The sequence below is a fragment of the Capricornis sumatraensis genome, chromosome 3 (genome assembly GCF_032405125.1).
Source record: "Capricornis sumatraensis isolate serow.1 chromosome 3, serow.2, whole genome shotgun sequence".
Taxonomy (NCBI): Eukaryota; Metazoa; Chordata; class Mammalia; order Artiodactyla; family Bovidae; genus Capricornis; species Capricornis sumatraensis.
In genome coordinates, this window is record NC_091071.1 from 59,516,063 (window position 1) to 59,543,203 (window position 27,141).

The 27,141-nt window shown below is 39.3% G+C and overlaps 1 protein-coding gene across 1 annotated transcript in view; it reads right to left on the bottom strand.

The window, feature by feature from the left end:
- Window positions 1–27,141, bottom strand: part of ITGA4 (integrin subunit alpha 4) — a 91,723-nt gene that overhangs the window by 6,053 nt on the left and 58,529 nt on the right. The window contains exons 16-22 of the mRNA XM_068969172.1: window positions 21,348–21,497; window positions 19,360–19,436; window positions 9,603–9,753; window positions 7,992–8,087; window positions 7,252–7,331; window positions 6,766–6,855; window positions 4,423–4,513 (exon numbers count right to left, since the gene is read on the bottom strand). Coding sequence (XP_068825273.1) covers window positions 4,423–4,513; window positions 6,766–6,855; window positions 7,252–7,331; window positions 7,992–8,087; window positions 9,603–9,753; window positions 19,360–19,436; window positions 21,348–21,497 — 735 coding nt within the window. The remainder of the gene's footprint in view (window positions 1–4,422; window positions 4,514–6,765; window positions 6,856–7,251; window positions 7,332–7,991; window positions 8,088–9,602; window positions 9,754–19,359; window positions 19,437–21,347; window positions 21,498–27,141) is intronic.

Below are 27,141 nucleotides of genomic sequence, written 5' to 3' on the forward strand. Positions count from 1 at the left end.
TAATTCTAAATAATATGTTGTTTTCATAAAGTCATTCTGTGCTGAGAGAATAATCATCAGCAATGAGTAAAAATATATTTAAGTTCAGGGTAATTATAATGTGGAAGAACTCAGAAAATTAGAAAAGGGTAGGTTATTAGGTTTTAGAAAAAATAAAACAGGTTTTTAATATGCATAAAGGGAAGATAGTTCTTAATAAATGATAAATATCTTGATTCCTAATCATGTTAAATATAAATATATATATTTTAGTTTGATAATATTTGATACCATAAATATCATATAAATACAGATATCAAATTCTTGATAAATGATAAAACAATTTATCATTGTCATTGATAAATCTGGGGATTGAAGAAAATTGAGCCAAAATACTCAGTGATCAATGCAAAGAAATAGAAGAAAATAATAGAATGGGAAAGATTAGAGATCTCTTTAAGAAAATTAGAGACAACATGGGAACATTTCATGCAAAAATGGGCCCAATAAAGGACAGAAACAGTATGGAACTAACAGAAGCAGAAGATATTAAGAAGAGGTGGCAAGAATACACAGAAGAACTATACAAAAAAGATCTTCATGACCCAGATAACCATGATGGTGTGATCATTCACCTAGAGCCAGACATCCTGGCAAAGTCAAGTGGGCCTTAGAAAGCATCACTGTGAACAAAGCTAGTGGAGGTGATGGAATTCCAGTTGAACTATATCAAGACCTAAAAGATGATGCTGTGAAAGTGCTGCCCTCAATATGCCAGCAAATCGGAAAACTCAGCAGTGGCCACAGGACTGGAAAAGGCCAGTTTTCATTCTAATCCCAAAGAAAGGCAATACCAAAGAATGTTCAAACTACCACACAATTGCACTCATCTCACATGCTAGCAAAGTAATTCCCAAAATTCTCCAAGCCAGGCTTCAACAGTATGTGAACCATGAACTTCCAGATGTTTAAGCTGGATTTAGAAAAGGCAGAGGAACCAGAGATCAAATTTCCAACATCCATTGGATCAAAAAGCAAGAGAGTTCCAGAAAAACATCTGCTTTATTGACTATGACATGGAACAACAGACTGATTCCAAATAGGAAAAGGAGTAAGTCAAGGCTGTATATTGTCACCCTGCTTATTTAACTTATATGCAAAGTACATCATGAGAAACGCTGGGCTGGAGGAAGTACAAGCTGGAATCAAGACTGCTGGGAGAAACATCAATAACCTCAGATATGCAGATGACACCACCCTTAAGGCAGAAAGTGAAGAGCTAATGAGCCTCTTGATGAAAGTGAAAGAGGAGAGTGAAAAAGTTGGCTTAAAGCTCAACATTCAGAAAACTAAGATCATGGCATCCAGTCCCATCACTTCACTTCCCCAAATAGATGGGGAAACAGTGGCTGACTTTATTTTGGGGGTGCTCCAAAAATCACTGCAGATGGTGATTGCAGCCATGAAATTAAAAGACACTTACTCCTTGGAAGGAAAGTTATGACCAATCTAGACAGCATATTAAAAAGCAGAGACATTACTTTATCAACAAAGGTCCAACTAGTCAGGCTATGCTTTTTCCAGTGGTCATGTATGGATGTGAGAGTTGGACTATAAAGAAAACTGAGCGCAGAAGAATTGATGCTTTTGAACTGTGGTATTGGAGAAGACTCTTGAGAGTCCCTTGGACTGGAGATCCAACCAGTCAGTCCTAAAGGAGATCAGTCCTATGTGTTCATTGGAAGGACTGATGTTAAAGCTGAAACTCCAATATTTTGGCCACCTGATGCAAAGAGCTGACTCATTTGAAAAGACCTTGATGTTGGGAAAGATTGAAGGCAGGAGGAGAAGGGGATGACTGAGGATGAGATGGTTGTGTGGCATCACTGACTCAATGGATATGAGTTTGGGTAAACTCCAGGAGTTGGTGATGGACAGGGATGCCTGGTGTGCTGCAGTTCATAGGGTCGCAGAGTCAGACATGACTGAGTGACTAAACTGAACTGAAAGCCTTTGACTGTGTGGATCACAATAAACTGTGGAAAATTCTTCAAGAGATGGTAGTACCAGACCACCTGACCTACCTCCTGAGAAATCTGTATGCAGGTCAAGAAGCAACAGTTAGAATTGGACATGGAACAACAGACTGGTTCCAAATCGGGAAAGGAGTACATCAAGACTGTATATTGTCACCCTGCTTATTTAACTTATATGCAGAGTACATCAGGTGAAATGCCAGGCTGGATGAAGCACAAACAGGAATCAAGATTGCTAGGAGAAATATCAATAAGCTCATATAAGCAGATGATACCACCCTTATGGCAAAAAGCAAAAAACTAAAGAGCCTCCTGAGGAAAGTGAAACAAGAGAGTGAAAAGTTGGCTTAAACTCAGTGAGAGACTTTATTTTCTTGGGCTCCAAAATCACTGCAGATGGTGATTGCAGCCATGAAATTAAAAGACGCTTGCTCCTTGGAAGAAAAGCTATGACCAACCTAGACAGCATACTAAAAAGCAGAGACATTACTTTGACAGCAAAGGTCCATCTAGTCAAGGCTATGGTTTTTCCAGTAGTTATGTATGGATGTGAGAGTTGGACTATAAAGAAAGCTGAGCACCAAAGAATGGATGCTTTTAAACTGTGGTGTTGGAGAAGACTCTTGAGAATCCCTTGGACTGCAAGGAGATCAAACCAGTCAATCCTAAAGGAAATCAGTCCTGAATAGTCATTGGAAAGACTGATGTCACTGAAGCTGAAACTCCAATACTCTGGCCACCTGATGTGAAGAACTGACTCATTGGAAATGACACCGATGCTGGGAAAGATTGAAGGCAGGAGGAGAAGGGGATGACAGAGGATGAGATGGTTCTATGGCATCACCAACTCGGTGATGGATTTGAGTAAGCTCCAACAGTTGGTGATGGACAGGGAAGCCTGGTGTGCTACAGTCTGTGGGGTCACAAAGAGTCCAACACGACTGAGCAACTGAACTGAACTGCCTCCTGAAAACTATAAAACCAACACAGTAAGTTAGGAAAGAGATGTGCTATAATATCTAAATGAAACACCATGGCTCAGAGTCTTGCAATGATATTCTGAATGCAGACACGTAGATTAAGCGGGAGTATGCCTGGCTTTGGGACAGGTGGTAACTGCCAGTCTTGGAAGTACAGGGCGGCTGTAAAAGGCAGTGTCAGCCATGGGGCCCAGCACTACCCAGACCTTTAGACAAGGTCTTCCTGATGCCAGCAAATCACCAAGCTCTCCTGAAGTATACTTTATTTGTGTTCATCTAATAACATTTAGACTTCTGAGAACACCTTCATGCTTGAACAATTCATCAAGCCTAGAGACTGAAAGCATCTCTAGGCCCAGTCCCTCCATTGTAATTTAACTAGAAAATACTTTTTAACTATTATTTGTAAATAAATAGGCCTTCTAGAGTCCAACTCAATTTCTGTTTATCAGAACACAGACCCCCATTGGACTGTGACAGGAGCATTCTTGGGGACTTAAAAGTAGAAGACTACATTTTCCCAATACTAGTGTATTCTAGTATAACAATACAATAACTTGAGTACAGACTCAAGAGCATTCTGAGGTCACCCTTCTTCCACAGATTTGGGGCAGAGGCCCAGGAGTTTGTGTTTTGGATAAACATCTCAAGTGATTCTGATACACATTTTAAAAAGCACTGCCTTACAATTATCATAATGTGCCTAATCCAGGACTCACTCACATTCTATAGATTGTTATATAGCTCTGAGAATGTCTGAGTAGTACTTTTGATTGAAAAAATATTTTTTTGGATATTGTCTCCAATTATTTGCTCACTATCAACATCCATGCTGTAACAAAAATTTCAGTTTGACAGTAAAAAAATTGTTAATGAATTTATAGCTTATATATTAGTATGTTAATACTTATGGATGATGATCATATTTTCTACTTTTAAAAAGATTTACTAAATGATACATCACTTGTCACAGAGGCATATGCCAATGGCCTGTAAGGCTGACCAAGTGGACATTGAGTGGAGATGCGGAGGTAAAATCTTCGCTTGGTAATGTTAGGATTTGTATAAAGCTTGGACCAGGTTTCACTGATTGGCGCCAAAAGATGCCTTCCTCTTGACCTATTTTGATTTCTGCATGTATCTCAAGCATATTCAGCTCCTCCCATAACTTTGCCTATTTCAAGCATCACCTCTGTTCCCACTTGGACTATAAGGAGCGTGGGCTCAGTAACAGGGACAGGACGAATGGGAGAGAAGGGGCCCATGAAGCGAGGGCATGAGCCTTGAGGCAGCTCTCTCCCCGCCCCCAGCCATCTGTGGCCTCCCAGACCTGAGGGACATCACACGCATATGACGTCCTCTGGAGCAGTGCCTCAGTAACAGTTCGTTCACAACATGAATACAAAATATGAACACAGTCATCTTACGTGGAAAGTAAAGTTCATTTTCTCTGTCATGCACATTTCAAACTCATCTTCCTCCTTGGATCCATACATAAATGAAGCTGGACTTACAAACCTGGCAGAAAAGAATTCAGATTTAATTCAACTGTCTTATTTGATGAGGTACTTGAAAAACCTTTCTCTATAGTCTGAATATACCATATCTCTTAAATATGACATAATTCAGAGTACAGACTCTTCTAAGTACCAAGGAGTACTTTTGATAAAGGTAAGAACACTTTCTTGTTAAGATAAGAATTTTTGTGAAAATGTAATGAATTTCCCAGGTGACACTACTGGAAAGCTGTGGGCTCTAGTTTGGGTGAAAATTTCTCTTCCCACCAATATCCTCTACTTCATTCCCAACACTGCCAGCTCACTCTAGTGACCGTTCCATCTCTCTCAGCCCTCAAATGATTCATGCAAACTTGAAAAATATGAGATAAATTATTAGCTTTGCCCTCAGGCTCCAATATCCACTTATACTTCAATGTATCTGACAGATTTTTGAATTACTTCTCACCATCCACCAATTCCTGCTGGCTATTTGTAATGAACCCCAAGTGTAGGGAACAATTCAAACACCAATAAGTAGGGCAAGTTTTTGTTAAAATACAAGGTTGTCACTCTTTTACCTGAGATAAGAAATATGCATGGTTGTAATGAAGTTCAAGGAATTTTTCTAGGGAAATGCCGATTCCCCAGGTTGTGAATATTTGGCAGTGCAATGACACCCCACTCCAGTACTCTTGCCTGGAAAATCCCATGGACGGAGGAGCCTGGTAGGCTGCAGTCCATGGGGTCGCGAAGAGTCGGACACGAGTGAGCGACTTCACTTTGACTTTTCACTTTCATGCATTGGAGAAGGAAATGGCAACCCACTCCAGTATTCTTGCCTAGAGAATCTCAGGGATGGGGGAGCCTGGTGAGCTGCCGTCTATGGGGTTGCACAGAGTCGGACACGACTGAAGCGGCTTAGCAGCAGCGTGAGGTAATATGGGCTTCTTGGTGGCTCAGCAGTAAAGAATCTGCTTGCAGCACAGGAGCTGTAGGAGACGTGGGTTCGAACCCTGGGTCGGGAAGGTCCCCTGGAGGAGGGCATGACAACCCACTCCAGTGTTCTTGCCTGGAGAATCCCATGGACAGAGGAGCCTGGCAGGTTACAGTCCATGGGGTCGCAAAGAGTTGGACATGATACAAGCGACTTAGCGGACATGATACAAGCGACTTAGCACACACGCATGAGGTAATATGTTAGAGGCTCTTTTTTACAGCAGAGAGAGATATCCAAATGCTGCAGATTTAGGCAGCTTCATAGCTGCAGAGCGTTCGTTGTTCAAAATAACAAGATGTGTTTAATTGAAAACCAGGACGACACACTCATCGTAACAAAATCAAGGAGGCGAAATACACATTCGAATCCGAGAAAGAGGGCATCGGCTTCTCTCTGCTCCTCAGTCCCGCCTTCAAAGGGCTTCCTTTTCCCCCTGCTCGTTTTATCTAACTGGAGACCCAGTTCCATGGCTTTATTGTTATATACCTGTGTGCCAGCATTATGGCTGGTTAAAAATGACTGGAGGTGATTTACATTTAGAGCAACTAGAAAAGCCCGTCTCTTCATTCTGCATCTTGTATCATCTATTGCTTTAAGAATGTTGCTTTAAACTAAGATTAACCGGCTTAATAATTTCCAGTAAAATCATGAAAGATTTTCTCAATGCTATTTTAAAAATTCTTTCTCCTCACATCTCCTTCCTGAATCAGAGAAGGGTCCACTCCAAGGATTACTAAGGTTGTGAGGAGTCAGTGAATGCTGGCCCTGGGGCTGTAGGGGAGGAACTCTGTAACTCACAGCTGTAGAGAGTGGACAAGGGAGCCAGCTCTCCTGTATCAGTTCAGCTGCCACACAGGTAGGTGCAGGGCTGGGACAAGAGTGACGTGGCCAAGCTTTCACTGCTCTAAACCTCACACTTGCCGTGGCCACTGGGCATAGCCATACAAAGTGCACGCCAGCACTCTGGGGCCCTGGCCTGTGCAGTGTATAGCTGAAAAGGCCGAATGTGGCCTGCTAGAGGTTTGGTGGACTCTTCCAGGAAGAAGTCTCCTCCCCCAGGACATTAATATAAGGTGGTCTCAGTGATGACTACAGAGTGAGTTAAAATCACAAACAGCTAAGCAATGGGCTGCAACACCAAGGGTAACTGTTAAGAGAAACAGCACATGCTCTTTTCATAAGAAACCTTAAACCTGTTTTTGACCAATAATTTAAGAAGCAACAGAACTCAAAATCGGCTCAGAATTGTACGGGAGGCTTTCATGTCTACTCACCCATGAACTGTTAGCATGACTTCATACTTAAGAGGTATTGTCACAGTCACCTTATTACGCTTGACATCGCCGGTTTCCCCTTCATTTTCACTACAGAAGCAAACAGAAGAGACTCTTAGAATCCAGTCAGCACAAAAATTCTCATCAGAGAGAACTAATTACACCCATGTATACCTAATGTACTTGGAGGCTGGTTTAAAATATGCTCTTTGAAGAGTCAGAATAAAAGTAGATGTAACAGTAAAAAAAATTTATGCCACAGCTGGCAGAAACTCGCTGTCATTGTCTACACTGCTATTTTGCTATTTATCTCTATGCTATAAAGCTTTAGGTTAGAAGGTTTTTTTGTTTTAACTGATCACATAAGAGAAGTTTGCTCCTGCAGATAATGGAACATAATCCATGGTTCCCTAAAGTGACCCCCATTTCTCTCCCCCAAAGTGAGGGGTTCATCTAACACAGTTGTTTTTTCCTAGTGAAAAGTACCAGGCGGCATGTACTGTGATGTTGAGATCCTCTTCTGCTCTGCTGAGTGAGCTGGCATCCAGAAGAAAACTAACATCTGTCTGAAAAACACAGACAGGGAACGCCCATTTTAAAAATAATAAAAAACATTTTTTTTTTTACAATCTGAATTTTAGTTTTTCTTATTGTTTAAAAAATGTGAAATGCATTTGAGATGCTGTTCTAGAAGCACAGGCTAGCCCTCGAGACAGCTGCGGGGAAGCTGTGGGGTCTGTAGCAATGTTAAAGCGGCAGCATTCCCTCAAGTGACGCGCACAGACAAAGCCTCCTCTGAATGTAAAGAGCAGCAGGTCCAGAACGACAAAAACTCGAGATAGATGCTTTAACAACTTGTGTGTGGACTCTTGCCAGAAACACCTTTTTGTGTAGCAGAGGTAACATGCCTGGCAGATAGAATCACCTGGGGTGGGCTAGGGGGGAGTGTTGGGAAAGTGTGAGACTGGGGAGCAGAATTCTGATTGAACATTCACATGCCCATCCTGACATAAACAGGTGCCCTCCCTTTAAAAATTTTTTTTAAACAGTGAACATTGCCAAGAATATAAAAATCTCAAAGATCTCAAACCCAGTTAGTTTTGGTTTGACTTCACTTAACTACTTACTTAGTAAATAATAACAACAAATTATTTGCATGCAGCACAGATACAGAAAACAGAAAATACTTTATATTCATGTGAGTAGCAAAAACTATAAGGGCTCACCTTTGACAGATGATCTACATATATATAACCAACCCTGCAGTCAAGTCTCACTATGCCGGAGCCGTCTGTCACTTCACAGTTTATTTGTTTCTCTTCCTGAAAGGAAAAACGATACAACTGGTTTAGGTAGAAGGGGGCAAGAAGTCTGTCACATATGTTTAAGGATGGTTTTTGAAAAGAAAATCATCCTCAGAGAATGTACTTTCTTGGAAGACCATTTTCTATTTAATTTTGGAATAAATCAGGAGGAATTAAATTACATAAACGTGTGTATAAGAATATAGTTAGTCTAAATTCACATAATAATTCCTGGACTTACAGCTTTCAGCCGTGTTTCTTTGTTCACTATTTAACTCAGGGTTCCTTGAAAAATTATTAAGCAAGGAATTCATAAGGTCTGCATTTCATTGGCCCTCTTCTGTCTGGGATGTGAGAATGTGATAAAGGTATTTACTTACAAACACTGTAATCACGATGATACATATATTCAAATGTTTGGGGAAATACACACTTATGTACACTCATAGGTTCATGTTTCCCTCAGTAGCTGAGTTTTGCTCTCACTACTGCAGGTAGGCCCCCAAGGCTCTAGTGGAGGTGGGCAGTAGATATCTGTGAGAGGTCAGAAGACTTTCTAAATGCCATTAGTGTGAAGAAAGTCTCTGGATGAGAGATGGGTAAATTTTCTAAGAGACAGAGAACTATCCAAGAAGAAAGTGATTGAAACATTGCTCTTTCAAATTCAACATTACTAATACCTCATTGATGGGTTTAAGCACTCGTGACTAAGGCACAATGGTAAAAAGGAAAAAGAAAATCTTTCCAGATGCTCCAAACTCCTTCAGGAAAAGAGAAACTTGCATGCAACTGGATGACACGGGGATTTTGGAATCTGACACTGGTCCTAGCATTTTGGAAGTTCTGTGGGACTGAGACAGTGTATGTGAACCTAAAAGGCAGAGCAGTATCTCCAGGAGCCCAGCATGGAAGGCCAGTATTGTCCATGTCCAGACCCCAACCATGAGGAGCAGCATCATAGCCCCAGGTGAGGATGTACCAGGGAGGAGAGCAATGGCACCTGGCAGCTTGCTTGCATAACTGGACAGTATCTTCTGCCCCATAGTAGCATTTGGAAGCAGGAAGCTGACTCTCCTGCTCTCAGTCATATCCCAAGAAACTTGCCATTTTGTTTAGGGGCACAGAGAAAGTAACAACACTGGAAACCTGAGTGCTAAGTGTGAATATTAAGACTCAAACCTCAAATATTTATACCTCAAAGTGATAGTCATTCATACCATTTAAATTCTTTAAAAAATGAAGTAAAAGATGTAGCATCATGCTATTATAGCTTTTGATACTTGTTGTTGTTCAGTCACTCAGTAATGTCTGACTCTTTGCAGCCCCATGGACTGCAGCATATCAGGCCTCCCCACCCCTCACCATCTCCCAAAGTTTGCCCAAGTTCATGTCCATTGCATCGGTGATGCCATCCAGCCACCTCAGCCTCTGACGCCCTTTCCTTCTTCTCCCCTCAGTCTTTCCTAGCATCAGGGACTTTTCCAATGAGTCATCTGTTTGCATCAGATGACCAAAAATATGTTTGATATTTACCAGATCTAAAATCTTAATGAAGTAAAGACCGGTGGGGAGCTTGATATGCAGAGTTGTCTCATACGCATCATCTCCAGCATTAAATAAAGACACGTTCAACATCAATGTCTTCATACTTCCAACAGCAAGATAGGTTTTATTTTCATGTGGTCTAAAAATGAAGTAATGTTATTTAGTTTTTGTTTGGGAACTAAAAATCCATCTCTTCATTTATTTATCCTGAACATAAAATATTAACTTGGAAATACAACCATAGGAGATGACCCCATGCAAGCAGATGTAAATCTATGTTAAAAAGAACTCAATTTCCCAGTTTCAGATGAATTTAATTAGTTATTACACAAGAAAAGTTTTAAAATTTAGTTATAATTAAACTAGACTGCTTTTTGTTTTTCTGTTTAATTTCCTGCTTCTATCATCTTACATATTTTCCACATTATTTCAAAATATTTTCCTAAAAGATTTTTTTTTCATTTTCTTTCTTGATCCTTAAATAGACACTGAATTAGCTGTTTCCCAAGCCACAGGCAGACATGGGGAAAACTGAGGAAGAAGAACAGACTATTTCCACCAAAATAGAGGCTGCTCTGGTGGATGTGAGCACAACACTGGGAAGGGGCTGCTGTGGCCAGCAAACGGGTCCCACTAACATCTGTCGGATTAGAATTAATTTCTTAAGGCAGACTGGTCACCTCTACTAATAAATGGGCCAAATTTAAAAAAAAAAAAAAACTGCAAAAATGCTTCAGCATCCTGTGAATCGGAACAAGAACACTGCCGCACATCCAAATGGACAGGTGAGTGCCGGTTCTGGCTTGAGTGTCAATGTTGAGAGTTCTCAGAAGTTCTTCCAGTTGATCGTCATTGCTAAGCCCCTTCACCCAGCATTGCATCCTCCTAATGAAAGTGGTTTCTCCCTCTCCAACTATCCCGCACACTTGGCAACCCTATAAACCGGGATGTTCACACTGTCTGGTTTTGCTCACAACTAGAATAAGTTCTCTTGGAGAAACGTTCTGGGTCATGATTATCACTATTTTCTCCAAGGCTAGCAACACAATTAGTGTTCAGAGTATATGTGTGGCACATAAGTGCAGTAACCTTAAAAACGGTTGAGTAACACTAAAGAAAGTTCGGAAAGTGAGGAAGTATTGGGTAACTGACTGTTAAAATTTCATAACTGTATACATTCTATGACATTACAGCCATGCTTATCTGCTTTGTGATGGAATACAAACTCCAAATGTTTCATTAAGATAAAGTAAACATCTAATACTTCCACGTTCATGTGCTCTGTGCCCCACCCACACAACCTCATGTTTTAGCGACAACACAGCTATTGAGCTGGCCAATAAATTGATGGCAACATTGATACTGGAAAGAGTACAGTTTTTAAGAAGCAAAATATTATTAACCTCAGGATGTACAAACAAAATTATAATTTTTGGACACATCTCCCTACTTTTATACCTCTAGTAATATATCTTTAAGAAATCAGACATTTCACCTAATTCCTAAAAGTTCTTCCCCTCTTATCCTAATTGTTTTAAATTTTCTTATCAAGGTAGAACATACATAAGGAAAAATGCACACAACCTAAATGGAGCACTCAGTACATTTTTATGAACTGAATACATGTGTGAAAGCATCACCTAGATTGAGAAAAACGTATTGCCAACATCAAAGAAACACCTTTGTGCCCCCTTCCAATGACTGCCACCACCCACTATCTTGCTTTTAATAGTTTAGACTGGCTTTGCTCAGTTTTATACTTCATATAAACAGAGTCACTATGTAATCTTTCAGTATCTGACATTTCTGTATTCAAAATTTTGTTCTTAAGATTAATCTATATTGATGCATAGAGTTGTAAAGTGTTTCTTCTAACTAGTGTGCATATTAATGTTTATAAATATGCTATATTTTATTTATCTTTTCAACTATCATTGGGAATTTGACAATTCCAGTTTGGAGCCTCTATAGTTTTCCAGTAAACATATATATGTAATTTATGCGGCGTCCATCAGTCTGTCTATCTATGAGCAGACCCCTAACCCAGGACTAATTCCTGAAAAAAAAAATCTCTAAATCAGGCTGACAACCAGTTGAAATTTTACTAACAAGTTACATTTAGAAAATACACCAGTCCAGGTTCGATGCATGAAACAGGATGCTTGGGGCTAGTGCTCTGGGATGACCCAGAGGGATGGGATGGGGAGGGCAGTGGGAGAGGGGTTCAGGACGGGGAACACATGTACACCCGTGGTGGATTCATGTCAATGTATGGCAAAAACCACTACAATATTGTATAGTAATTAGCCTCCAAAAAAAATAAATAAAGTGGGGAAAAAAAGAAAATATAGTATAAATAACTATGTTTAAATAATAAAAAATTAAAATGTCCTACAGGATTCTCATATAAAAAGCAAGCATACCATAGAGTAGGGGTTCAAAAACTGCTGCCTGAAGGCCAAATTTGGACTGCTGCCCAGTCATGCAAATAAAGGTTTATTGGAACATAGCCATGCCCACTCATCTGTAGCCACTTTTGCACTCTGACAGCAGAGTTGAGCAGTTGATACAGATCTCTGTCCCACAAAGCCTAAAATATTTACTGTCTGTCCCTTCATGTAAAAAGTTTGCTGGCTCTGTCATTGAGCAGCCTGACTGAGGAGCATAATTATTTCAAAATAAGCATACCACATATTACTGTATTTAAAATCTGTATTATTTTGCCAGTAACAGAAGCTTCATTATTTCAGATGGCACTGGATGCTGTCTTAGAGGAAATGACCCCCTAGACCTCATAATTCCTTGTCTGATAGTAATGACATTGAGGAGAAAGGAATTAAAATGTTCCTAGGCAGCATTTCTAGCTCTGACCCCTGGGTCTGAGAAGTTGCATATTTCTGGGAGGATGAATGATAACTAATAAGGCAGTAACTCTTCTAAACCCCAGGCACATTTCAGGGTAGAAGAATCTGACTCAGTGACAGTGTGCTCTTTCTCCCAACATGTGAGGGGATGGCTGTGACTTGCTCATTCTTGTGCTGTAAACCTTTGTGTTACATTAGCACTCATGGCTTGTGCACAAACACCGCTGTCCCACAACCCCTCTACTTCTCCAGAACCAAAGTACAACTAAAGGAACCGAAGAGGTTCCAAAAGTAAACTTCAGCTTGACATTAAAGTTTAATTAAGACTTGTAGAAGAGCTGCCTAGAAATAGACATTTATAAAATATTCTGGCTTGTAACCAAAGCGTTAGTCACTGAACACCTTTGGGAAAGAAGTTGGCACTTAGACAAGCAACAGAAGGTGAAAGCACTGCATAAACAGCTAGGTTCCAAGACAACAGCAAATTAAAGAGAAACACACACTGTTCACATTTCAGCAGCGAGGCTCCTGGTCTATTTCCCTTTTTTAAGCTATTTTGCTGCAGTATCATGGTTACAATTCTACTCTTGTGTATATGTGTGTACATATATATACGTGTATATATATACATGTACACACACATATGTATGCATATATCTTACTGTACCTCGAATCATTAACAAGGGGCCGGCAGAAGGAGGCCCACCAGCTTTTTATGTGAGACGAAATAAAGGGCCAGGTGCACATCTGGAAGCGCGACAAGGCTGAACCAGAGCTTTTCCTGGGAATCGTAGTCCATTCTTCATTAAAACATGCGTAATGCAGACTTGAAATTTACAAAGAAGCCTAGAATCCTCGTAATTTAAGCAGATCAAGATGCTGTACACATACAGAATCATAACTTAATAAGGGGAAAATAGAAAAATGATGTATTTCAGCACCAGGCTCTATGTTTTTCCTGAATGAATGCTTCCTAAGTCTTAATATAATGAATGCACTTTGCCTCTATAAGATGAATGACTGCTTCATAGCTAACATGTTTTTAATCAAGATGCTAGAACAAAATATAACATGAATTAATATGTACCCATGTCAATGTACATGAGTCATTTATTTGACAAAACCTAACCTGCAGAAAGTGGCCTACAGGGCCAAGTAAATATGTCTCCTCTTTTGTCTTTATTACTGACTTTGGGAAAAAATTAAGCACTGGAAAATTTTCATCTACTGGGAAATATCAGTTACCTGACATTTAAGAAGATTTTACTGAATAAAGACAAACTCATTGAGAGCCCAAGGCAGCTAGCAGAGGAATATGACTGGAAGACCGAACTAGTAATTAGAATGTTTAGTGTATAAAGCATACAATTCCTCTTCCCCAAACTCGGCGACATCAGTGAGGCATATATTCCTAATATCAGCATTGTAAAAATGGACAGTGTTGTTAGACTTACTCTTTTGGGGCTAAAAGAACAGTGCAGTTACACACTGTTCACTGTCTGGCTTCCCTGGAGGCTCAGCAGTAAAGAAGCCACCTGGAATGCAGGAGACTCAGGAGACTTGGGTTTGATCCCTGGGTCGAGAAGATCCCCTGAAGAAGGAAATGTCAAGCTGCTCCAATATTCTTGCCTGGAAAATCCCATGGACAGAGGAGCCTGGCAGCCTACAGGCTTGTGTGGAAGATCCCCTGAAGAAGGAGATGCCAAGCTGCTCCAATATTCTTGCCTGGAGAATCCCATGGACAGAGGAGCCTGGCAGGCTATAGTCTTGTGTCACAAAGAGTTGGACATGACTGAACAATTGAGTGCACATGTGTGTGTGTGCGTGTGCACACACACAGTCTATCCAACAGTGATCTCCATTCTTATCTGCTAACAGAACCCTGGATTATTCAAGCAATAGGGAGTGTCCCCTTGATACTGCAGAAGCTAAGGTCCTTGTTTGGTGTCAGGGAGTGAATTTTGACTAATCTAAGATCATGATGCCTCTGTCCTCCTTCAGCCAGGAGAGATTCAGTGGGAAGCATGTGACACAGTCTGGTTCATCAGGATAACAAGTCTGCTCAGACACTTCCCTTCCTCGAAAGCCAGCCTCAAGAGGACACGGAACTTTGCTTCCTCCCCTTTCTGTTTATTGGGAAGCTTGATGCTGTGACAGCCATCTGATAACCACAAGGGAAAAGCCAAGAGAACTGGAAAGATAGACATGAACCATGAATGTCCAGATTTTGGTAGTTTTGCACTGAACCTATCCACCTTCTCCAGACTGCTGATTCTGCAAAATTATTAAACGCCTCTATGCATTAAGTTCAGGAGAAGGCAATGGCAACCCACTCCAGTACTCTTGCCTGGAAAATCCCATGGACGGAGGAGCCTGGTGGGCTGCAGTCCATGGGGTCGCACAGAGTCGGACACGACTGAAGCGACTTAGCAGCAGAATGAGCATGCATTAAGTTAGTGTTAGTCTAATATTCTGTTACAGTTAAAAGCATTCCTAACCAAAAGTGGGGACTTCTGGTCAGGAAACACCTCCAGCTCTTACCCTGGAAGCATGATGGAGGCACAGAAGAGAGGTAGTGTCAGATCAGCCATCTCTATGAAAGACTCGATTTTCAGCTGCTGGTGTGATGGCTGATACCTGCTACTCTGTTTGTAAATTCTACTTGGAATGTTGATAAAGATATTTGGTCATCTTCATTTCTCAGTGTAAGTCCATTTGAATGGGATTTACTGACCTGAGAGTTTAGAGATTCAGGAGGAAACCTCAACTTCATGGAAACATGAAATGGAGTGCATCAGCACTATTGAGCTTGCTGCTGACAGTCAGTTATTGCAGTCGTCAGGAACTCATGTCTTTGATGGAGTAAATACATTCACCTGAAGCAGGTTTGTACCTCTGAGACACAGACATGCCATCAGGGCCAATGGAGTTATAGTTGGGAGAAGGCATAGAACATATGATTGCAATTTGCCTACCATGACTGAGAAGGCAGGTAGGACTCATGTGTGAAAGGCAGATTTCTGTCTCATAGAGTACAATTTATTAAAATGCAACCACTGATAGCCTTCTTAATAATGAATATCTCTGGCCTGGTCCCCATGGATACTGATTTGGATGGTCAGGGCCTAGGAGCCTGCATTTATATCAAGCATCCCAGCTGATTCTCATGAAGGTGACTCTAAGACCACATCTTGAGAAACAGTGTCTTACCATACAATCATAAGGGACTTCATATTTTGACTATAATAAGAAACATTATTATTTCAAGTTAAAATACAAAGTAGGCAAAGTAACTTCTTATTATGAGAAATATGTTATGAAGAAAAACCGATAATTAAATTAATGATTTAATATCTTAATTCAGGAAGATATATTTTAATGCTTCAGGAAATTAGCCTTCTTCACAAGTTCCTATAAATTTCAACTTTTTTTTTCATGGGCCTGAGGAATTGCAATGAAAGATGATGAGGTGACAGTGGGGGTGTCTGATTTAAAGAGATGAAAACACCACTTAATTATATCTTAGATAATCTCTCCCACACAAAATTATTCTTCTTATCAAAGGCTCATGACAGAGAGCAAAAGTACCAGAAGACTAAGCATTTTAGGAAGAAAATAAATACATGAATGGGAAGGTTATAAATTATTCATCTAACATTTCAACAAAGGCACCACAATTACATGCTGAATTATGAAGCAGTTAGTGGTTGCTGTTTTAGGACTATCTAAGCAGCCAATCTGGATAATTTAAGTATAGAGTTCAATTATCAATCAAATAGGTTAGGGCTTCTTGGCCCTCAACTGTGGATGCTCAAGGCTATCCTGGCATTGCCTAAGTGAAAAGAATTAATTTATTCTCTGCCATATGTCATCCCACCCCAGCAGGGTACTCAACACTGTTTGTCAACCTTTTTACTCATTCCTGGTTGACTCTCCATCCCGTTTATTACAGTTATTTTGAATCTTTTCCCGTTCCCTTCACAAGGTCCCAAACCCATCCTCAAAGCCCTCACTTTGCATTTATAAACTCAGTTTTTATTCTGGCCATCCATGAGTTCTCTGTACTTGCCCTCCTACCACATTAAAATTTCTTAATGTCAGCATCTGTTCACAGTTTCTTAGCTCAAGATAAAGAAAAATCTTAACTGCCTTCTAAGCCTAACCCTTCTACCTGCATCTGATCCCCATGCTCTTTCCTTTAGGACCTTGCTGCATTCTCAGCAAACGTCCATTTGTCACCTAGAGCATTCCAGGCACTGTATTTCGCATTAGGGACACAAAGATGAAAATATAGACCCTTGAAGCAGCCTATAGGATAGTGTGGAGATGGACAATAATAGTGGTGAGTGCAGGTGCAATGGGGGCAGGACCACAGGAGGACTCAGGTTTTTGTAGCCAGAGACAAAGGGGGAGGGTGCTTTACCTAGGAAACAGCTGAGATTCATAAGATAAATAAGGGCTAACCACATAGGTAGGTCGAAGTGAAAGGATACAGAGGCTCAGGAGAGGATGCTATGGCCAAGGAACCATAAATATTCTGCAATCAGTGGGAAAAAGTTCAGTGGAATTGCTAAGAAAGAGCACTAACGACTTCAGATTTTAAGATGATAATGAACTACTAAAGCCCTGCTATCACAAGGGTAAGTGAGAAAACTCACTCTGGAAACATCTTGGTAGAGGAATTCGAATAGTGCAAAGTCAGACACCAGTATCCCAGAAAGCGGTTAAGCCCATTGATTCAGGCAGGATATCGAGTGCCTGGTTCAAAGCAATAGTCGTAGAGATAGAGTAGTATGATGGATAAAAAGTATATCTGGTGGCAGTATTATAAGGCTGGGTAATTTATTTGATGTCAGGGATAAGAAAGAGAGAAGGGTGCAGGCTGAACTCCAGGTTGTTGGCCTCGGTAACTAACGGTTGTGTCATTGGTGGATAGTGACTAGACACCCAGCAGTTCATGTGTGATAGGCATTGCATGAGTGGGCGTGTAGCTCAGAGGCATGGATCTGGCATAAGCAGTAGAGGCAGGCCAGGGGAGGTCATAGTTGTGAGTAAGATTATCCAGGGAAAATATGGGAGCGTGAGAAAGAGCCAGCAAAGCCAAAATCAGTGATCCTCCAGCACAACTGAAAAGGCAGGGCCAGAGAAGTAGCAAGACAGAATGGGAGTAGGATGGCATCATGGAAATGAAAGCAAAAAACATTGATAAAAGAATGTGAACAGTTGCCAAACCCTTCACAGGAGAATTCAAGTAGGATCTGAAAGTGTCCCCTGGATTTAAGTAGACTCTCTGTTCAATTTATTATTTTCCCTGCCTTTGATCCTCACATTTGCTTATATCATCCCATGATTAAATAAATAACCTTGGATAAATACATAAATATTCCCTTAATCACTGATGCTATCATTATACTACAACTGCTCAGACATTTCTATGTTAAAATTTGCTGGTGACTTTCTATTTTTCCCCCACCAGTCACATTTTAAGTGCCAACTTCCATGACCTTTCCTCATTCATTATGGTTTCCGATCTCTATAAAATTACAGTATTAAGTCTCTCTTTTTACATTTTCCATTGGCTAGCGCACCATGAACTTGATTTTCCTCTTGGTTCTATGAAGTTACTTTTACAGTCTCCTGGAGTAACTCCTTATTTTTTTTAAGCTTTTTAAATGAAATTTATCCCCCCTTGCCAAGATTTGATCCTTAGTTCTCTTCTCTGTGAAACTTCCATTTTGACCCCAGGCATTTTCCCAGGTCACTAATGTATAGAGGACCCCCAAACACAATCCTGAACTACATTTTCCAGTGGAGAGCTACATATAGAAATCTCACCAAACTCAGAATACCCCAGTTTAAACCTGGTTCCTTTATATCCCTACCTCCCCAAAAGAGTCTCCCATTTTCCTGCCCTGTCAGTGACACCTCCTTGCCTCTCTCACTTTTCATATACAACTAGCTCTTAACCTGAAGTATAGATCTCCGATCTTCATTTTTACATTTTCCCTTCCACATGCAGAATAATGTCAATAGAAAGGACATAATATGATGTAAAATTACAATGGTTTCTTTTGCAAACATTTATCCAGTTTGCACTATGTACACTATTCTAAGCATGTTATATGTATTTTCTTTTTTTCTGTTTCCCTTCTATGAATTTAGAAAAGCAAAATGGTTTATTTCCTTTCAAATGTGTCACATAAATTCGAGATTTTGTGCATCAGTCTGAACTTGTGCATCAGACTTCTCTGGTGGCTCAGATAGTAAAGAATCCGCCTACAATGCAAGAGACGTGGGTTCAAACTCTGGGTCAGAAAGATCCCCTGGAGAAGGGAATGGCTACCCACTCCAATAATCTTGCCTGGAGACTTTCACAGAGAGGAGCCTTGTGGGCTACAGTCAATGGGGTTGCAGAGTCAGACATGACTGAGCAACAAACACTTTCACTTCTCTGAACTATGTAAACAGTTTTTGGATGATAAAATGCTAAGCATTATGTAATAAAGGTTAGCTCATTTTGCCACTAAAATTCTATTAACAGGCACTTTAAAATGTCTGAAAAATAAATACAATTATATTAATGATAATCTAAAACACACTTAAATCCTGAAATACCTGAGTTATCAATAAAAAGATTAAAATTATGCCTGAGAAAACCATAGTGCTCACACATTCTTTCAATAAGTGGTCACCTTTGAACATATGCTTATATGACTGCTATATAGATCACGTAGCCTCTTTCAGCATAATGCTTCTCTTTTCCAGCTCTTTAAATGTTGTTAACCCCCAATGATCAGTTCTTAGTCCTTTATTCTTTAGAACCCACATGCACATATAAAGTACCCCATCCTGATGAATAACAGAGAGCAAAGTACACTTACTTCAAAAATCCAATTTTTGCAGAAACCTGTAAATCAGCAGTACAGTTTTCATGGGCACAAAATCTGGCAAAGTTTATCTGGAAATAAAATGACAATATTTTTTATTTTATTTAAAATCAGTAGGCCAATTTCCACGTTTTTTAAAGAATAACTTATCCATAATACATGAGAAAAAATTAATATAGCAAATTGATAACTTTCAAAGTGTTCAATTTGAGAATTAGAAGGTTCAGATAACAATTTCAGGGCTAAAGGAATCAAGTTCTTTCAACTGTGTTAAGTAAAAAAAATATCTCTTTCATAGTATTGTATAAAAAGAAGTTTAATCAAACTGTGATAGTAATCTCTATAAGAGTTTAAAACTTATACTGCCAAGACTTTTTCACTGAATTCCTCTTGATTTTCTGGTGCTGCCATGGGATCCTGCTTATTATGCATAAGCATGACACAGTTTTCACAGGTGGTAGAACAGTGGCTTTATATTTGTTGAAAATAATAAAATGTAGAAATTTTACTGTGAAGATACAGTGAATGAAAACAAATGATATAGCTTATCAAAAGATTCCAGAATTTATTTAATTCCGAGCATTTTAATAGGACCCAGAGATACTGTAAGGTACACAGGAAGCCCTTAGGTATAAGCTGGACAAAGAAATACAGACATAAAAGATATAAAAAGAAAGAAAGCAGAGAGGGGCAGGTGAAAGGGGGAGAGAGACAGAAAAGAGAGAAGTCTAGAGAGTCAGAGGAGGGGCCAGGCCCATGAAATGGAAAGAGAGTGGGGCACTGTCAAATGGCACGTCAGCACAGAGACTGCCTGGACCAGGAGAGCGGAGGGAGGTATACAGGGAAAACCGTTCTCTAGATGACTTAAATATAACTCTTTTCTACTACTCCTATTTGTAAAGCAGGTTGTTCAAAGAATCAAAATGTAGCTCATTTTAATATAACTACAAGTTGCTAAGAGTTGAGCTTATGTACTTTAACTATTGAGATGTTCATTATTAAAGGCATTTAAAGGTAGTTGATATTGAAAGCTAAAGTTCAACAAAAGAGTGAAAAAAATGACTTCTATAAATATTTTCATACAAGGGTATAGAGAAAATTTGCTCTTAAGTTATCATCTTTATTTGATTTAGCACAGAGAGCAGACAGTGCTGATTCTAAGCTCAAATATCTTAAAGTGACTTAGGGGCAATTTTGCCTGGACAGGATATGACCTAGACCTTTAAATGTCCTTTTCATCTTTTGCATTCTGTGTGCTCTAAGTGAATGTTTTAATGAGTACTTCTACCACAGCCCCAAACATCCTTTGACTCTGTCTTTTCGTTGTTGGATAGTAAAAGTCTGAACTGGATTCCTGGGAATAAACTGTCAGTGAAACTGATATATTTTGGCATACATTTTAAAAAGCAGTTCACTGGTTAGAGTGCAGGATCAATCTCAAAATGCATTTAGATCCTGAGATGTGGTTGAAAAGCAGATAGTTAAGTTAAAAAGAGAAACTGTTGTGTAATTAAATACACATGTTTATGAATGAGTAAAATCTGACTAATAAGACGTGAGGGAATCTGTGGGCAAGGTGAGCGAGAGGGAGACAAAATGAAAAAGGAGACAGAAAATGAGAAAGGTAAGCTGAGCATACATGAAGACCTGAATAACTTGTGAATGCTCTTCACTTCCATTAGAAGTCCTTGCTAGAAATATACTTTCTTCACTGACAAGGTATGGAGGACAGAAAATTAACATTTTATGTATATATGGGAAATCACTGCTATGATTAAATGCATAGTTAAAAGTATTCAATTCAATATCCTAAAGGGAAAATAAAAAAGAATGGAAAACAAGACATACCATAAATCTTTTTTATAAAAAAATAAAAATTTAAAAAGAATTCATATAGTTCACTTCTGCATAACTATATAATATTAAAAAATTTCTTTAGTTGTATGTCACGTAATGTTTCAAATAAAGAAAAATATTCCTACTGTTTTCTCAATGATGTCTTTTTCTTTCTTCTGCTGAAGAATTGGCTGAAGTGGAGGGAATTCCTCTATACTTCGTTTACTGACGACATGATGTCCCAGGTGGTAAGTGGCTTCAATCTGAATTGGGGTGAGGATGTCCCGTACATCCTTCTAAAGAAATTGAAAACCATATGAATTAATAATAAAAATAAGCCTGTAAACTAAAAAACATATATAAGCCCCTCCTTTCCTACACAAGGTCAAACACATGTGGAAGTGAAAAAAAAAATCCTTTCTTTTTAAGCTATATTGTTAAAAAATTGAACTGTACATTTTCACTCATATCAAAGGCATTCATGTTTATTAGGAAAAAGATGAAGTTATTAAAAAGAAAAACCAGAACTATCTAATAGTTATAGAGGTGTGCATTTCAGCATATTTTCTTCCATGCTATTTTCTATGCATACAATTTTCTTATTAGTAGTTGTTACAGTATTTCTATATTTATTGTCCTTTCACATTTCACAAAGAAAGAGTTCTTGGATTTATCAATTATACAGGAATTGTAATCCAACCCATTTGGAATCCATTTTCCTCTGTATGACAGTTTAATACCTGACTAATTTTTATACAACATTTATCATTCTTAATCTTACTTATATGTGATCAAAAAGTCTGAGTGATTAGAATTTTAAATGGTACTGTCTTCTGCCCCCAAAGAAACAACTTGTGAGTTTATTCCCCTGATTGTCAATTCATATATTTTAATCTTTATTTCTACATGCAGGGATTATTTTTCTCTCTTTTAAAAACACTTTCCCATGAACTTAAAATTTATATCATCTTTTCCATTCCCCTCTGTTAAATGGGAATACACTACATTACTATCAAAATTATCTGCTGACATACACACACACATTAAAATAACTTGAAATAAATAAAATAATTAAATAAGAAAGTAAGTTCAAAAGCATTTGTCATTCAATTAAGGAAATGCTTCCCTAAATAGTAAAGATGTTCAAGAATCCCAGGTCTGTGAAAAAAAAATATGGAAGTCAGGTAAGATTAAAAAAAAAAAATGGCATTCCTTAGAAAGCAATTCTCTGAGCCCTGCCTAGATGGATATAAAAATTTCAATATATACTGAACAAAGCAGACTCATTTATTTTTCTTCCTGTCTTGCTATGAAAAACCTAGATAGCGTATTAAAAAGCAGGGATGACATTTTGTTGACAAAGGTCTATACAGTCAAAGTGAAAAGTGAAAGTCGCTCAGCCATGTCCAACACTTTGTGACGCTATGGACTATACAGCCTGTGGAATCCTCCAGGCCAGAATACTGGAGTGGGTAGCCTGTCCCTTCTCCAGGGCATCTTCCCAACCCAGGGATCAAACCCAGGTCTCCCACATTGCAGGAGGATTCTTTACCAGCTGAGCCACCAGGGCAGCCCCTATGTAGTCAAAGCTATGGTTCTTCCAGTAGCCATGTATGATTGTGAGAGTTGGACCATAAAGGAGGCTGAGCGCCGAAGAATTGATGCTTTCAAACTATGGTGCTGAAGAAGACTTTTGAGAGTTCCTTGGACTGCAAGGAGATCCAACCAGTCCATCCTAAAGGAAATCAACCCTGAAGATTCATTGGAAGGACTGATGCTGAAGCTGAAGCTCTAATACTTTGGCCACCTGATGCAAACAGCCAACTCATTGGAAAAGACCTTGATGCTGGAAAAGACTGAGGGCAGGATAACAAGGGGTCAATAGAGGATAAGATGTTTGGATGGCATCGACGACTCAATGGACATGAATCTAAGGAAATTCCGGGAGATAGTGAAGCACAAAGAAGCCTGGTGTGTTGCAATCCATGGGGTCGCTAATAGTCAGACATGACTTAGTGACTGAACAGTAACAAGAAGCATGGACAAATAAGAGTCCACTATAAAGTAATCGATGAGAATTTATACCAGAATTCAGTTGACCATTTAAACTACAAGAAATAAGAAATGTCGATGGCAAATCTATAGAAAAAGTATCTGATGCACAAAAGAATTAAAAATAGATATAATCTCAGGGTTTGAGAAGGAAGCTCACAATCAGACGGTGCTGTCCACCCACATAGGAACTGGGCTTCCCAGGTGGTGCTAGTGGTAAAGAGCCTGCCTGCCAATGCAGAAGACATAAGAGAAGCAGGTTCAATCCCTGGGTCAGGATCCCCTGGAGGAGGGCATGGCAGTCCACTCCAGTATCCTTGCCTGGAGAATCCCACGGACAGAGGGGCCTGGTGGGCTACAGTCCACAGGGTTGCAAAGAGTTGGAGACGACTGAAGTGACTCAGCATGCACATCGGAGCTATGCAGTTTTTCTTTTCTTTTCTTTTGGTATTATAATTGGTACTATACTCAGAAAAAATCACACTCATTGTCTTTCACACTAAAAACTTAAATGTAAAGCTTGGCTTGACTTTAGTTTTCATATACCCATTTCAATCTATCACTTCAGTTCAGTCGCTCAGTCGTGTCCGACTCTTTGCGACCCCATGAACCACCACACGCCAGGCCTCCCTGTCCATCACCAACTCCCGGAGTCTACCCAAACTCATGTCCATTGAGTCAGTGATACCATCCAACCATCTCATCCTCTGTCATCCCCTTCTCTTCCCGCCTTCAATCTTTCCCAACTATAGTTCTTGTTAAAAAAATAGATTCAGCAAAGTCCCTCTTGACCATTAAAAGAACTCAAGTGTTTTCACTAGGACTAGACATATTAATTTTAACTATAATTGAGTTATATTTATGAGGTTTATATTTACACTTAGTTCCTTAGTAGATCCATGACATTGTAACTGACAAATATCCTAGTGAATAATGTCAGTGGATTTCTATTTATTTACAGACAATTCAGAGTTGCAGTATAGCTTAAACATTTCTGTCTAAACGCTGATTTCCAAAGCTCATAAATTAATAACCCCTAATGAATAGAAAAAATACCTATCATAAAGATTATAGCTATGCTGCTTACATCTGTATTAATTTTTGATATAAGTTAGCTAATAAATATGACACATCACATAAAATTCTACACCTATTCTATGTCTTTATGTAATTAAAAAAGGGTGTAATTGTTTCTTCTCATCATTAACAACATACATATATATATACGGATAAAATCAAGTGGTCTGAAGGTAGAGTACTAGGGTTCAAACCTCAGGTCCCTCACTTGTTATCTATGTAACCTTAGACAGATTATGTAATCTATGGATCAATTACCTCATCTGAAAATGGTTGGTAATAATGGTGATTATGACACCTACACTTTATTGCTGTGAGGATTCAGTGGCATAATGTATGTTAAACACTTAGCTCAATGCTTGGTATGTATTAGATCTCAAAAGATGTTAAATATGATTATTATGTGCATATATTACTTCAAAATGTAGCCATATAAGCCAACCAAGGAATTACAGAACGTTAGTTTCTTATAATAAATTCTGGTGACTATTTGGAAGGAGTGAGAAAAAATAAAATCTGTCTATTGCCAACTAATGAACACTAAATAGAAAATGAGCTACATTTTCTACTAATACAAGTATTGCTTAGTTGATAAGTCATAGACAACATTTTTGCGACCCCATGGGCTGTAGCTGGAGAAGGCAATGGCACCCCACTCCAGTACTCTTGCCTGGAAAATCCCATGGATGGAGGAGCCTGGTAGGCTGCAGTCCATGGGTCGCTAAGAGTCGGACATAACTGAGCAACTTCACTTTCACTTTTCACTTTCATGCATTGGAGAAGGAAATGGCAACCCACTCCAGTGTTCTTGCCTGGAGAATCCCAGGGATGGGGGAGCCTGGTGGGCTGCCGTCTATGGGGTCGCACAGAGTCGGACACGACTGAAGCGACTTAGCAGCAGCAGCAGCAGCAGCAGCATGGGCTGTAGCCCACCAGGCTCCTCTATCCTTAGGATTTCCCAGGCAAGAATACTGGAATGGCTTGCCATTTCCTTCTCCCAGGTATCTTCCCGACCCATGGATCAAACCATGTCTCCTGCACTGGCAGGTGGATTCTTTACTGCTGAGCCACTAGGGAGGCAATTAGACTTGTACTAATAAAGTGGTACCTGGAAGAGGTGCAGCATGATTCAAAGCACTCAAGACCCTCACGGCTTTCCCATTCTCACACACGGAGATGTTTTTATTAGATTACTCGGTAAGTGATCATCTCAACCTGAAACCTTGACCATACAGGAATGCTGCAAATCAAGGTCCAAATCCCAAGTTACTGACTTGTGAAAATGGAACAGCTTGAAGCCCTGAGTACTACAATAGCAAACTTGATTAAATTATTCCCTAGGTGTAGGAGCTAGACAGCCACTGATTGTCCCTCCACATGTCCACTGTTTTAATTCTTCTCAACAAGCTTGCTTTGACCACATCACATGTTATCTAATTCATACTAATTTTCCACAAGGTCTTCTCTACATCTGGTGTATATTACTTTCATTATCCTAATTAGCTATTAATTATGCTTTGCTCACAATATATAAAATGTACGTGCGCTCTTACAAGAACTGTATTTGACAGATATTCACACTTACTTAACTTTAACAGCTCCACCTAAGGACAGAAGCTATAATATCAAGAATGTCTTAAAGTGACTAATTAATATATAAGAGGGAAAAAGTAGATTTGCTTGAAATTTTTAATTTAGATGGGCATGTGCTATCTATATTAAAAATAATGAAGATTCCATGCCACATTTTTATGGACAATTACATAAAAATAGGACACTCACAAGCATGCAAATTAGCACATGCCAGAAATTACACAAAGTCTGCCTTATTGTCTGGTTTCACAGAAGTTTGTAGTATGGCCAACTTGAGAATGGAGCTATAGGTTCATGTCCTCCTACTGTGTTTATGCAGTGAAGGAATTTATTTAAGGGGTGGAGCCAGAAATATTTACAAAATATTACTGAATGAAAAATGATGTTGAGGTATAAATAAACATGTGAAGATATCTATTCATGGTTCTACTCTGTAGAAGGCAGGATCTAGGGCCCCAAACTGAAAGTCAGTGTCTATGGCACAGTTTATAACCCATAAGTCTACACATGTGGTGGGGGGATGAACATTCTGATACACACAGACACAAGTGCAAAACAGGGAGAGACACTAATCTACGCTTGAAAGGGCATGGGAAAATGCTCACATAGAAGAACTTTACATAAGGAATGCGATCAGATGTGTGTTTTTGAAATGCTGCTCTGGTGCCAATGTGGGGAATGAGTTGGTCTGGGAGAAGGGAACACTAGGGCACAGATTGGAATCAGAGCCAGGAAGGCCATGTGTAATTATAACCATTTCATCTGCTAAGTATGTTTCAGAGGGTGAACTGTCAAATACCTGGGACTAAACCTTCCAGAGAAAAGATAACATCCCCAAGACGGGTACTCTAACCGTTATACCTGTAGACTATTCTCAGATTTGTTTCCTCACAGAAGTATTTAAAAAGCACGGAGAATGTGTCATCAATAAATTTCTTAAATATTATTCAATTAAGGGCCTTGTGTAATGAGCTGTGCTAACTCTAAGAATACAAACATGGCAAGGATAATATCTTCAAAGACCTTGAATTTAACAAAGAATTAATATATGTTGGAATAATCAACCTACGTCTAGGATACCATAATATCAGTATAGTTATATAGTTTGCTTGCACTTAGATTTTCAGCAGAAAGTCCATGGTGTGTTGAGGTTAAAATATAACTACTTTGGAGCAAATGGTACTTCATTAAACTATATATAACTTTGTATAGCTTAAA